This window comes from Myiozetetes cayanensis, unplaced genomic scaffold, assembly GCF_022539395.1.
Source record: "Myiozetetes cayanensis isolate MyiCay16 unplaced genomic scaffold, myiCay2020 scf2-11, whole genome shotgun sequence".
NCBI lineage: Eukaryota > Metazoa > Chordata > Aves > Passeriformes > Tyrannidae > Myiozetetes > Myiozetetes cayanensis.
In genome coordinates this window covers 94,263,344-94,278,728 of record NW_026087411.1, presented here as the reverse complement: position 1 = coordinate 94,278,728, position 15,385 = coordinate 94,263,344, and the positions used below count along the sequence as shown (strand labels likewise).

The 15,385-nt window shown below is 38.9% G+C and overlaps 1 protein-coding gene across 4 annotated transcripts in view; it reads left to right on the top strand.

Moving 5' to 3' along the window:
- The window catches only part of ARHGEF10 (Rho guanine nucleotide exchange factor 10), a 111,137-nt gene extending 103,153 nt beyond the window's left edge, over nucleotides 1–7,984 (top strand). For all 4 annotated transcript variants that reach the window (XM_050315436.1, XM_050315435.1, XM_050315434.1 and 1 more), the window contains 2 exons: nucleotides 2,227–2,349; nucleotides 4,240–7,984. In XM_050315436.1, coding sequence (XP_050171393.1) covers nucleotides 2,227–2,349; nucleotides 4,240–4,751 — 635 coding nt within the window. In that variant the 3' untranslated portion in view covers nucleotides 4,752–7,984. The remainder of the gene's footprint in view (nucleotides 1–2,226; nucleotides 2,350–4,239) is intronic.
- Nucleotides 7,985–15,385: the final 7,401 nt, after the last annotated feature.

Sequence of the window (15,385 nt, the reverse complement as noted above, 5' to 3'; positions counted from 1 at the left end):
TGATTCTGTGATCTGTTGTTTAAAACTATGAGTATCTTGCTTCTGCAAGGGGTTTGAGAGACAATCATGCACTTAAGAGTTTTTGATAATTTTACAAGTTAAAAAATTGTATTTAAGTATTTCTGTAGTTGGTAAAACAAACTCTAAGTGAAATGGAGTGAGGTTAAGGGAACTTCTTATTACCTGCGCTTGCTGTGGCACGAGTTACGGGAGAGGGCTTACATGTTATGTATAATTTGAACAAGCCTGAGCTCTAAATCACAGAGTTCAGATACTAATTTTTGAAAACTCCAAAACACAGAGGTGTTTGGGCATTACTTTTGAACTGCGTTTGTGCTGAAGGAGTGCCTTTGTGGCTTTGTTTTGGAAACTAAATTAATCCCATTAATATCTAAAAAAATGAGCCAAAACAAACAAAAAAAAATCCTAACACCAAATCAACCGAACAAGAAACCCATAAGAAATGCTAACACCAAGTTTCAAAAGACTTGTAATTTGTCTACAACACAGACTATCCATGATTATTTAGCTGAGAAGGGATGATGCAGTCCTACCACCATAAACACTCACAGTTTATGGAAAACACCATAGGAATCTCTAAAGGTCTGCACAAGTAGATGGAGCCTTTTAAACTTACTTATCCTTGTTACACTTGCTGAGGATGACCTAGTCATTGTGCCTTTAGAGTGTTTTAGAATGTGCTTTTGGGTGGACAGAGCTTGGACTCCAGATCTGACCCCCTCTGTGTGCCTCTCAAAATGCACCAGTTCTGGGTTAATACTTTATTTCTCTAAAGTTCTGTGAGGAAAGACTTGAACTGTGTTCTGCCTCCGGCTTTACAGTTGAGTGGTTTGGGCTACAGTCAAGCTGCTCCTTCCCTGCTTTCCCAGTGATTCTGTAATTCATATATTCTTGGATGCAAGCTTCAAGGGACAAAACAGAAAAGACATTCATTTGTGATACACCGTAATTAAGGTCTTTTTCCACAGTGTGGAATGTGTGGGTTCATTCAAGTTATATCAGACGTGAAATCCAAATTCCTGACTTAACTGATGAATTGAGAGCTTGAACTTGAGAGCTATGATGAAGGTGGAATGACTTCTCTACATATAAAGTTAATAATAAATCAAAGAATGTGTATGTTTTAAAAGGCTTTGAGCAGGGTTTAAATGCTCCTCCTCATAAACTTTGGCAAAATTTTGGGCAGGCGAGAATTAGTTTCCATTTCTGAAACTTGTCAAGACCATTTTGAAAATCCATCTAAACTGAACCAAACATATTTAGTAAGCATTGCAAGCAAAAATTACTTTGTTTCCATTAGAAAAATAGCAGTCTCATAAATAATGTTGTAGAAGATCATAGAACCATAGAGTCATTTTTATTGGAAGTTACCCTGGGGGTCATCTTGTCCATCATTCTTGAAGCAGGCCTGATTAGACCTGGTTGTTCAAGGTCTTGTCCAGACAAATTTTTAATATTTTTTGATAGGGTGAAGATTCCACAACCTGCCTGAGCAATCCATTGGAGTTTTTTACCACCTTTATGATGAAGCAGTTTCTCCTCCTTAGAATACAATTTCTCCACGCACCAAATTTGATCCATTGTGTATTATCATATCACTGTGCACATCTGAATAGAGTCTGACTCTGTCTTCTGTGCATCCTTCCATCGGATACGTGTCGACAGCACTTATTTTAATCTCTCCAGTCTCCTGATCATCTTGGTCTCCTTCTACTGGGCTTCTTCCCATATGCCAATGCCATTCTTGTATGAGGGGACCAAAACTCAAACAGAGGGACACAGCACTTCTGATACAGTTTCACAGAATAAAAATTAGGAGAAAAAAGTAATGTGAACAGGTTTGATTCCTGAGGATAGCGTGTTATGGCAATATAATTACTGAGTATTGTGAAATGAAATACTTTTCAGTTTTATTATTGGGAATATACAAACATAGCCTATTCATAAAAACATGTTTGTAAAGACAGTCTATGTATACCTTTAGATACTGTGATTTAGAGATTTAAGGCAGAATATTTTTGAAGTTTAGTAGTATTTAAATTGTCATGTATGTAAAGTGTAATCCATAATCCAGCAAAATATTTGCCTTTGTGCTGAGTGCTTTGCTGAATAAAACAGTACAGCTGATTATGTTTGCCTGAAGTTACTTTGATCTAGGCAAAGGTCATCACTCTTCAGTAATGGAGCACTTCCTAAACTTCACAGGGCAGCAGCGTGTCTCTGTGACCAGCCTCCTGGTGTGCCATGGTTTATTGCTGGTGGGAACAAACCTGGGTATAATCGTAGCGTTACCAGTGCCTCGTTTGCAGGGGATTCCCAAAGTAACTGGTGAGTGAAATTTCTCAAACATCTCCTGCATTGAAGAAGCCATTTCTCTGCTGTCAGTAACTTCAGTGAACCTGGCAAATTATATGTATTGTTTAGGTAAATGACAGAGCTTTGTGATAAAATTACACTTGCTGTTCTTCATAAGCTTTACAGTATATCCAAATACTTGACTAGTTTTGTCTCAGTTGTTTGAGCTGGGACAACAGTTTTTCTTTAAGGCATAAGAACAGGATAGGCATTAATCCTGTGAGAGTACAGTCAAATACATGGGGATGAGAAGAGAATGCAGTTTTTCTTTCAGATTTGGGGAAAATACATGCATTAGGTATATAGACATAGATACTGAAAATTTAGCATGTTGTCTGACTGGTTTCCCCCAAACAGGAGACTTGGAATATATGAGAGTAAAAATATTTCATTTTTTTTGACCATGATCAAAGTTTTTACCTTTTGGAGAGGTATCTTTATTGAGTTACTTTCATATTACCCCATTTGAAATACAAATACACGAATGCTGCTGTATCACTTTACTAATGTTTAAGCTACTAGCAGAAGCAAGATTTTAAAAGTATGTTTAAAAGGGGCTTTTCCCCAGTGTTTTGGGTTTAGAATTCTGTTCGAGCTTCTGTGCTGTGGAGGGAAGCCGGCAGATTTTATGAGACAAGCTGTTTGCAGCTTCCTTCAGGGGAAAAAAAAAAAAATCTTATGTAACTGTGCAAAATGAAAATGAAATCCTCTGTGTTCAGCAAAATACGCAGCAATAATGTGGTATGACACAGGATAAATGCTCCGTAAAAATCTGGAACCTATGTTAGATGAAAATAAATGCAATACAACAAAATTGCATAGTTTCAGAATCAAAAAATCTCTCATTCTTCCATTTCCTGTTTTTATTATTGTGGTTTATGTCAGGTATTCTTGCATTTATTTGTGGTCAGGATTTGTCAGATTTCACAGATCTAGTAGCATTACATTTAGAAACCTGTTTTTTAGTCTTTGATAACTGTATTTTGAAAAAATAGTGACTTTTGGTGTTGTGCTTCTAATAGTAATAATTTATCTTTATATGATTGTACTTTCTGTAAAAGAATGTATTTTCATATAACTTGGAATGCATCAGGGAACTAGAGACTGGCGTAGTGATTAATGGGGTTTGTGAGCTTTTCCCCTTGATAGCCTAGCTCTTTTTCATATTGAAGATTATTTTTTTTTCCTTCCTTTTTTACTGTAAAAGCTACATATAATATTACAGCTTCTGAATTTGGCCATATGCAATTTGTTTTTCATACATTCTAATGATTTGCAAAATGTAAATCTTCCTTGTACTCCCAGAATCCCACTGATTAAATACTTTAAAAAAAAAAAAAAAAAGGGGAGGAAAAAAAAAATTGTTTAGTCATTTCCTTATGAATCCATCATGGTAACCAGACAACCATCCAGAAGGATGGTATAGTTCCTGCCGTATAGTGTGGAAGGGTCTGTTCTAATGCTATTCTGAAGACGTACAGAGGTAGAACAGGATTGTTGGTGGATTACTGGAGAAAAATGAGGGCTAAATTTGTGTCGATGCCAACAAAGAGAAGTTGGCAGTGTTTCTGTGCTCACTCTGTTGTGAGGATAGAGCACAAAAGTGTGTCAACTAAAATTCATAATGCCATGTTTCAGCTGATTTATTAGTACAGTTCTAAAATACTTGTGCTATAACACATTATTTCTCTACTTCCTTTTTTCCTGTAAATAGTGTACAAACGAGGCGAAAGACAGACTGGATACATATAATAGGGTTTTAAGAGTTATGCTTTTCTGAGCAAATTTCATGAACTAATTATGGTGGAACACTGTGGCCAAATAAATAATGTTCTTTAATTGTGTCTTTTCTTTTGGCTCCAGGAAGAGGAATGGTGTCATACCACGCACACAATAGCCCAGTCAAGTTTCTTGTAACAGCTACATCTATAAACAAGAAGAACAGAAACAAACTGAGGAACAGCCTGCCTCCTGGCTCAGAACCTAAGGACGAAGACCAGAAGAACATTCTGCTCACTGAAAGACCAGGCTCTTCCCTTAGTAACACCCATGACACTGCAATTTGGCTGGGGGGTTCAGCAGGGTCCGTTGCACAAAGTGACTTGTCATCATCTTCTGGATCCCTTACTTTATCTCATGGATCAAGTTCCCTAGAACACAGACCAGAGGACAGTAACATTTATGAGCTTTTGAAGGATCAAAATATCTCATTTAAAAGTAAAAGGCAGAAATCTAAGAAAATGAAAGCAAATTCAGTATTAGTGATTTCTGGTGGCCAGGGACACAGAAGAGTGAACAAGAAGACCAAGCAGCAGCGACAAGATGAACTAGTGTCTTCAGTGATGGTCTGGCAAATCCCACTATTAAATATCTAGCTGAACTAAATCCAGGATCCTTTCCGCTATTAAAAAAGTCTGTTATCCTTTTCCAGCAGCTTAGGACCCAAACAGATAGACTTTATACACCTGGGAGCAATTTCAGAAGGCTTGGATTACAGGATTAAGGGTGCAGTCTTGACATACTTAGAACGTTCTGCAGTGTTAGAGTACTGGAAAATGTTTAGCCATTGGTGCTGTCCTTTATACTTAGAACAAAAAGCAACTGTTAGGCACCTTTAATTGGTTTTAGAATCTCTTACCTTATTTATATTCACATTTATAAATATCATAATTATGTTCTGTAGCACTTAGGGAAGGCAAGTAAGACATGCCGTGTCTCATGCTGATTTCTGCTTATGTAAATCAGCTGTTCTTTCTTTTTCCAAAGTGACATATTGCATGGACTGTAGATTTTAACAAATTAGCAAACAGTTTTAAACAATTAGTAGTCTAATGCAAGCTAATATTAATTTGGAAATAACTATGATAGTTCATAATATCATTCTGCAAACCAGAGTTTGGCTGGGACAAAACCAGCCACATTCATTGACTGGTATTTATTTCAACATACAACATAGACTTTTTAAAATATTAATTTCTAAAGCTCAGTTTTATTAAAAATGTTGCAGTACAAAAAGTACATTAATTTTATTGGTAGGTGAAATGTGTCTGTGACTTGCCTTTGTTATACAGAGACAGTTGCAAAGATTTGATGGCCTTGGGCAAATAGAAAATACAGATACAGGACAGCTGTGCATTGTAGGGCTGCTAACACATTCTCCCCCTGGCAACTAGCTATCAAAGTTAAACATGGACCATTTTTAAGGAGGAATGCACATCCAGTACATTAATAATGAAATTATTAATTAAGTCATTAATTGGGAAGAAATAGACTAATATTGGAATATCTGTAGGAAGTGCAAGTAATCACCATAGGTCCTACATCAGTTGAGTTGTGCTGTGTTCTCAGGCAAACATCCATCAAATAATGTGACAGGGCAACAGCAGAGATAGAGTCATGTCTGAGTGACTCTTTTCACCCAGTTTCAGCAAAGCAGGGTCATGTAAATGGATGTTGGCAAAATAGCATGCACAGCTTCATTTACTGAGACAGGCAGGCCATGGCTTTGGCAGTGTTAGAGGGCTGTAAGTAGAGATCTGATTGATGTTTTATTAATGAATCTATGTATTTCCAAAGGAATCTTTGAATTCGAGATTCCAACTGAAATTGCCTTTTGCACAGTCTCTGCACATGTGAAATATAAAACAAAGGCTTCAGCTCATAAAGACGTTGCCAAAAATGGTGATGAGGCACATCCTTAAGTCAAAATCTGTTTAATACAGATAACATGTTGAATGGAGTCTATGGGAACATCCTTTATCCTTGTCAATAGACTGAAATACAGAGAAACTCTAATACTACCCATGTGTTCAGTGAAATGCAAATTAAGTATATCTAAATTCAAATATTTGTCAGATGTATGCACTGACTAGAATCAAATAAAACTTCTGGCTACTTTGATACCATTCTTATCCCAGTTAAGGGTGTGGTTTGCCCTGAAATTACTTCTGCAACATCTAATACAAACTGCTTGATTCCACCATGTTTTGTTTCAATCTGCTTGGTTTAAATCAATATCAACTGTAATGGCAGTGTTTCCCAGCACATGCCATTTCAAGGTCAACAGTACTAGAGACTGAAGTATTTTGTTTGATATAGCAGTAGGGGTTTATAGAATGTTGCTGAAATTTATTTTCTTAATTTGCAGCAGATTTGTGTATGTCTTAAATTATCAGTCTGTCTGCTTTAAAAAGCAAACCTCTATCAAGGTAACCCCAGAATCGGTAGGTAAGTTGACTTACCAAGTTTGACAGAACACTGGAATAACATCAGGTCTTTCCTGCTGCCTGACCACCAGTGTATGGGGCAGAGGGAATGCCAGTGCAGTCAGTATTTGCCTGCTAGGTGGCACCAAAATAGGCACTTGAAAATCAGGTGTGCATCCTGATTTCTTTTCACAAGCTTTGCCCACATCCTACATTCCTGATTAGAACAAGATTCTTGAGCCATAATAACATGGACTTCCATGAGTCACAAAGGACCCTTGTTACAGATGGGATTGTAGGCTTCGGATCTTCATTACTGTTTTGTGCTTTTATTCTGTGTCTTTTGCTGTGTATCTTGCAACTTCAGTTGGGTATTTTCATTGTTGGCATGGGCTTAGTGTTGGCATGAGTCCTGGTAGGGAAAAAAAAAAGAAAAAGCAGAGTGCCTCTAAGCCAGGCACCTGGTAACATTTTCCCAAACTTTTCCTCTTCTGCCTGGCCTACTGCTTGGGCTCACCTGGCTCAAGCCAGGCCAGTTGCATTTTCTACGCTCTTCCATAGCTATGGCCCTGGGAGCTGCTCTTTTCCCACTGTGTGGAAGTACTACATTGTACAGTTTATTGTAAGTATATTGAAAACAAGTTAAAAGATTCCTCTGTGTTTTAAGCATATGTAATCTAGTATCCCTTTGCTAGACTGCAGTAAAAAGACCACAGGTTTTATTCTGTGTTCTCCTTGAATGTAGGATTCCACATCTGTGCCTTTGGGACTGGAGGATTACGTCTGCTCTCTCGTGGATCTTTATCAGTAGGAGCAGTAAGCAGAGTCCACCAATTCAACTGGAAATTCATGCATAGTATTATTACAGGATCTGCTCTTCTGAAAGTACATTGGGGTTTTGCCAGTGATTTCCATTAGAACAGAACTGAGTCTCTCATTTACATTCTTCTATTTTGAAAATACCTATCTATTTATCTTACTGAGCTGTAAAGAAAAAAAGAAGCTGTATGTCTGTCTTGAAAAATACATATTGTCATGAACTAGATTTTTAGTAACTAACTGAGCACAAGGTGCAATGTTTCTTCCTGACATGCAACTTACCGGTATTACCTTACTATGAAAACAGGCGGGAACCAAAGTTTCTCTCACAAATAGTCTTCATAGCTGTTGTAGATTGTGCTGCTAGGAGGTTGGATTTTGCTTTCTGATACTGCTTGACTAAATTAACAGAAGTTATGAAAATACAAGGAAAAGAGGGGAGCAAGTGTAACCACTACAATATATTCTGTATATGTTTTCTAACACATAGTAGTGTCTTTTGTAACAGGAGCCATAAAATTTGTGTATTTATGTTCAAAGTATAAATTGAGAAAAATGTTTAATAAAAATATGGTAAAAATTAACTTCAAAAGAACATCTCAGGCTGTCATTTTAACTAGAAGGCTAGAATTTGGGGCATGCATTAATGAATAATATATTTATCCATGGACTCATGAAAGGGAAAATAGGATATGTGATTAGGATGATAAAGATGTACATTTTTTTTAATTTTATAATTTCTACCATTTAAACACCAGCAAATACAGTTTCTGAAAATGATGAGTCATTTATTATAAAGTTTGACTCCTGTATCAATGGACCCAAACAGTGTCTAAGCAGTAGAATTTCTACTATACTATGTAGAGCATGCATCAGCACTTGGGTAGCATGCATACTGCATAAAAATGAGAAGCATTAGTATTCAAAGTACTGCAGAGCAAAGCATTAACAGAGGAAATTAATTTTCAGTTGCTAATGGGCAATTCTGTCTAATTAATCTGTCCTAAAGGATATATACATTATGCCATGATTGTGTTTAAATACTGAGACTTGTATTCATCAGACTCAGCAATAGCCTTTTTGGGTGTACCTGCGGTATTATAAACAAACAGGAAGAGTTATTGAAGACTGTTTGGTTGCTAGGAAAGCCTGCCTTTTTGCTCCTAGCTTTATACCACATCTCTTTAATATGTGGTTCTGAAAAACATCAAATTGCATGTGTGCAGCATACCATATCTGTGCACACCTGAAGGCAAATTCTGTCCCAATGGGAATTTACAGCTCATTATTTATGGGTGGCAGTCTGAGAGCTAAAAATTGCTTACTGCTCCTTTGAGAGAGGCCTGAATATTGGGAAGGGGTGGGTCAGCGCTTAAACTTCACTGTTCCTCTCTCTTCTGTCCTATTTAATTTTCTAACTGCATAAAGACAAATTAGTTTTTGAAAAATGCCTTTGGAGGTGAAAAATATCAGTCATTTGAGAGGTGCAGCAGTAATGGAGGGTTCTGTATGAGTTAATTTGTATTGCAATGAGTGATACCATGGAGCTGATAATAGTATTTTTAGATTGCTTTACCTGTCTTCATAGTAATAATACTTCACATAATAATAGTCCTCTTAAGAAGGCAGATTAATATCATCTGTAGCTAGGAAGAAAATGAGTTGAAAAGCATTTGCCTGACTTGAAGCTATATGATGAGTCTGTAAAAGCACACAGATTAAAGTCACTGCTGCTTTCTAAGCCCATGATTAGCCCTTTAAACTGCCTCCTCCTTGCAGGCATTCTGTACGTGTGGTTGTGGAAAATGTCTGTGCTAGTAAACTGGCCAGGACTAAGGTGACAGCTTGAGCACTGACCTGGGATCACAGTTAGGAGGTGGCTTGCTGGGCTTGAGCTTGGCCTGGGCTGCTCCTGTCAGACAGCACTGACAAAGCCACTTACCTGGGATATATTAGGGACTGGTTAAGTACATGGATGTAAACTGTGCAGTGCCATTTGCAGAATAGTCTTTCTACCTCTGTTTTCGTGACACTGATGCAGCCTAGCTTGTATCTGTACAACCTTCTTCCTATGGGATGGTTGCCTAGCAGTCTGGAACTTGAGACCAGTCTCTTATAGTCAGGAGATAAAAATACCTACTAGCATAGACTTGACGTGTACCATACAGGTACCAGGTTGGTACAAGGAGTTAATCTGGGATGGTTCATCAGCTGCTTGTACCACTCCACAGCTCAAAATTCTGGTCTACTTCCTTCACCTTTAAGATTTAGGGTATATGTAGAGTCTACATCCTGTTTGCTCACAAATGTAGCATGCATGCTACCAGATCCATCTGCTATTCAACTTCAGAAATCTAGCTCGAGATTTTGGAGAATAAGTTTCTTTGCTGCTGCCTTGTACTTGTGCTTATTTGATCATAGCATTTTCTTTAAAGACATGCCCAGCTACCAAACTGCCAGAAACACTCTTTGCCTCCTAAAACAAAGAATCAACAAAGCAACACTGAAACAGCTTCAGATGAAAGGATCTGAAAATTTCCTAGGCAAATGAAGATTTACTGTGTGACTCTATTTGAAATGCAACAATGCCGATGTATGACCAAAAGCACTTTGAGTGCTTTGGCCAAGCTCCATAAACCACAATATAAAGGCAGTTAGTCTTTCACAGCATGACCTTCAAAGGTGTTCAAAGGGATTTTTTTTTCCTCTAGCAAAACAGGCCTTGACAGCAGAACTGCAAGTTCTACTGTTGTATGTATTGTTATACACCAGTGATAATCACAGTTATCATTAATGTGTGTCCCAACCAAGAAGATGGGCCAGAACACCTAGGATTAAAATGACACACCTTGGGGGAGATGAAATCATGGTAAGAATTCTCTAGAAATATGTCTTAAGGAGTATTTTGACATCAAAAGATTCAGGTGAGCCTCCAGCAGAGTTTTCTCAAAGTACTGAAATTCCTAATCTCCACTGAAATCTATGTATTTTACATGCCCAAATGCAGATAATGAAAAAGGTTTTAAATTCAAGAAACTAGATACATCTTAGCTACAGAGTTATAGAATTTTTATTTTTCCTTTCTCTTATTCCACACTGGAGAGAAATTCTGTGGTTTTCAACTTGAGCATCAGGATCACCTTGAATGTGAGCACAAAAATTGCATTCACTCATGCCTTCCAAATCAAATTATATAAGTTGTTTCCTGGGGGCTTTTCTGGTTTGCTCTGTGTGCATTTCAAGTTGCAGAACATGCTTGCCAGATTACACTAAATGCCTTTTCAGTGTTCCCTTTCTAAAGAGATTTTTTTCTGTAGGGTGGGTAGCATAGACTGTATGTATTAACAAGGAGGATTACCCCTAGTTCAGCCAAGATTTGTAAGTGCAACCACTTTTCTGCAGTGTTGCTCAGAGCAGCTTGTGATGCTCTTAATCCCAATCACACGCAACTGGCATCATCAGTTAAGCTGCATCTACACTGCTGAACTCTAGAGCACTTCAGAGGTTACTGACACACCCTGAAGCTGTATCAGGTGGGATCCATTTGCCAGTCCCTTCCCTGCTGTCTGGATGAGCAAAGCGGGTTATAGTCTACACTGATACATGATGATGTTTCATAGAATATTTGGGGAGAAATGTATTTTGCTCACAAGCCATAATCATAGAGCATGTAGATGAGGCAGGTGATGGGACAATACATAACTAATTATGGATGGGGAGAAATGTCGACTGGATAATCTCACTGCACTGTAAAGGGCAAGGGTAGGGTTTCATTCTCTTTTCCAAATTCTTTTGGGTTTTATTTGTAGCAAATTAGGAGATGATGTCCATGTTTTCTCAATTGTTCATCTAAGTAAATGCTGTGTATTCCCCATCTTTTAACGTTATCAGAAGCTTTCAACCTCATTAAAAGCTGCTATACATATTCAGAACACCCTTTTACATGACAAAAGTCTGTAGTAGTACAGCCTTTTTTGTTATGCTGGTTGCTTTTTCCTTCAATTAAAATCAATATTGATCTGTGTCTGGTTCATAGAAATATGCAAACCTATGCTGAAGAAATCCTTATGATCTGTTTCCCCTTATGACTCCTGTGGCCCTATTTGCTACAAGCTGCTAACCCTCCTAGTGCAACCAGCCCTTTTCTTCCAGTTCTACTATCTGGGTGTATTACAGGGATGTGGGAAAAATAATACACACAGGCAGATCAGCTTGGCTCAGTATCAGATGTATACATTGTGTCATGTGTAACATATATACAGCATGTATGGGTTTTGTATTGCAAATATAAAAAAAAATATTTTGTTCAGCAGAAATGCAATAAGCACTTTGTCTGTTCCAGCAATAGCATCAAGTCTTTGAGGCTGTTGTTTTACAACACCAGGAAGCATTTCACACAGGAGTGTTCAGCTCCTGAGTCAAACACAGGATGAGCAAAAGAAGTTAGGTTTTCTTTGTTTTGGTTTGGTTTTACATTTTGGCTTTCAGCCATGAACCAGATATCTGGGTACTGTAGGGACCACTGACATCATCTACTACCACTGTGTATCTGATACTCCAGTATTCAGAGAAGGAATACCAGTTTCAACGATGTCTATTCCAGAATTTTGATGCTGTAACATTTATTTTTCCAGTTCATCCTTGTACCAATCTAAATAAAAACAAAACTTCAAACAAACAAAACAAAAACTAAAAGTAGCCTACCAACAGCTTTGCATGTGCACAGACACTGGGAGCAAGTCTAGTCTATGCAGGCTTACCAGTCCTGCCCAGTGTGCTGGACATCTGCCCACAATGTGATGGCCTCAGCAAGCAAAGGCTGCAAAGCCCACCTCATTAGCTGGGTAAATAATTGAGCACGGACCCGTGCTCAGCTCCATGCTGCCATGGATACAATACCTGCAGGATTCTACTTGCTTACTTATAAAAGCTAGCCTGCATATGCTGTGAGCTACGCTATGAGCCTGTTATCCAGGAAGGCTTAAAGCCTCTTGCTTCATAGGATATGGACTGAATATTTCATCTGGATAAAATAACGATTTTGTTAAATGATTCCTTACCTCCTTAAATGAGAAGTTCTGTAGCTTCACTGGCCAAGAATCAACCCCTCGAGACTGGGCTAGTTAATTTTTGATGTGACCTGCTGGCTGATTTGGGCTGAGGAGCTGTACATTTGCTCCAGCTACCACAATAGCCCAATCCTACATGACAGCCTCCAAGCTTGGAATGGCAGCAGTGCAGCTGCTGCTGCAGTCAGTGGGAGAAAAAAATGCAGTACCTCCCCCTGTAAGAGCAGGGCCCTGATCAGCTCTGAGCAGATGTGCTATGGGTTGGGATGCTATTCAGTGACCCTATCATGAGTGGCATTCAGCTCTATTGCCCATTTCTGCACTAGAGAGATCACAGTCTGATGCCTTCTAGAAAGAAGAAATTGAGAATACTTTGTTTTGGCTGATATGGATTAAACAGACAGAAAGGTGTGTAAGATGAAGAAACCTTCCTACTCCTGTTTCTTCTTCTGGTTTGTTTTATGGGAATTTTTTGGAGATTTTTTGTTTGTATGTTTGTTTTGTTTTGTTTGGGGGTTTGTTGTTGATTTTTTTTTTTTAACTAGAGAAACACCTGATAAGTCTTTTGTTCCAAACTGTATTCCCTTATTATTACTGAACACCATCACTGGTATGTGAGAAACAGACTGGATGGGCTGCATGTCCAGAAGGAAGTCTACTGTATGTAACTGGGCAGGGGCTAACTAAAGTTCCTGTGACAGAGCAGAGCAAAGGCTTCCCTTTCTGCCCTTACTCGCCATGCTACTTACTGTTGTTGCCCCAGGCTAATTGCTCCTTGCAAACACAGGATCTCAGCAAGTCCTGATGGCCAGTAGCAGCATTACAAACTATTAGTCCCCCTGAATATTTGTCACATTTGTTGGGCTACAGAAATGCATGTCAGCCACCAAATTATGTATCATGTAAGCTGTGTGATACCTGTTTTCTTTAGGACAGGGTCTTTTCTATACCTGGACAAGGATTCATCTCATGTAATTTAGGTGTTTATTATTAGTTGTCTGCAGCTGTACCAGTCTGACTTTACAGATAATGGAGAGAAATGAGAAATACCAAGGGATGATTCACCTCATCCTAAGATATCAAAGATAGGCAAGAAAAATTGACCTTCAGACATGGTTATTCCTGTACATTAATTGTAAATGGAGCCTTGGGAACTCAGGTTAAGTAGGGAAATCAAACAACTAGAACTGAGATGATTTCTACAATGGGTGTCCCAGTTTTTAGCATCATCTGTAGTTCTACTAAAAACTGAAAGGCAACAAGCAGCCTTAATGTCCATGGCAAGTGTCCCAGCCTATGATCCACAGAATCAGCAAAAGCTGTGCTAAGAGGTCATCAAGTGTCCTTTGTATTTGTTTTCACTAATAGGTTTAATGAAAGAGGGGCATGGGGGACTGGAAAGAAACTTAGGGGGAAGACAGTAGATTGTGGCTTATGAAGTTAGGGAATTGCTGCCCAAAGCCAAACTTCCATAAAGCAGAATTGAGGTAATTTTACCTGATCTGCTTCTGGCATGTTTAGTTGGAGCAGAGGATAAAGTCTGCAACAGCCAAGGGTTACCTGACTTCTCAGATTACAAGCTCCGTGGAGCTTGGATTTTGATATAGGTCATCTGCTGGCTCCTCCACAGGGGCAAATATGGCCCATAAAAACACAATATGCTACTTTGTACCCACCACTGGTTTTCAAATTGTCTCCAGAAGCCATAACTCAGACACCTCAGTTTACACCCACACTGGAATGTGATGTGGCAGTTAAACCTGAAGATGAGTTAAGAAAATCCAGTTGTGTTTAAACTGTCATGTATTCAGAAAGCATGAGTCAGAGTGATCTCAAATGATCTCAGATATCATACTGCTACCACAGTCACATAACTCTCATCAGTGTGAACAGAAGTCAGGCACCTTAAGGAGAATAGAACAACAGAGATTTTAAAAGAGAAAATAATTTCCCATATTGGTATCAGTTGTCTAATTTCAGTGTCATCTTGAAGTATATAGTATTTAAAGTAATATGAAACAGCAGGAAGATTAATTCCTGATGTCAGGAGAGAGGAGTTATTCCTGGCAGGCTTTAATGGATCTGCTGCATCACATGGAAACTTCTTCCAGCTAGCCAGGAATAAAACCACGTACAGAAACTTACAGTCTAATCTCGTAAAGGACCCTAATCAGGGCACAGCGGGAAATTTGCAATTAGGCTAGAGCCACATGTTGTGGTTACCAACTACTCTAAGACCCCTTTGACACTGTGTGATTGTTACTTATCTATTTTATGGCACCTAGGAGCAGGCTGGCTTCTCTCAGTAGAGATCAGACATGACCTCAGCTTGAAAACCAGCCTTTGGGTTAAGTGCACAATGTGAGTGGAGCCAAGGGTTTCAAGTGGTTACAGTTACCCAGCACCGCATGCAAGCACTTTAGTTTATTAAGTGCTAAGTCAACACATGAGAGTTTTCGCAAAACCAGTGTCAAAAAGTAGGAGCAATGGGACAAAACGAAGGAGAAGACATCCAACCACACTTAGCCATAACCATCACGAAGCTGGAAGAACATACAGCTGCAATGGCTATACTGCCAGCACAGAACAATTAATTGTCAGGTTGATTTGAGAGAGGAGACAGGATAGTAGCTTTTCCAGTCTGCTCAGGAGTGTCTCCCAGGGCCAGGAGCCACTGGCTGGGCAGCTGCAAGGGAACCAGTCTGACGGGACCCTGAAGTCAATGGAGAAAAGAGAAAACCTGCAGATGAGTAGTGTTTGGAGGCAGCAGAATCATAGGAAATGTATACGTTACAATGGCAATACGGCACATCCCGGCACCAGGAATGGTTCAGAAAGGCCGGGATAGCACGGCATGTCTGCTGTCTTGGCAGAAATCAAACTGCAGCCCGCGGTGCGGAGTGAGCTGGGTAAGTA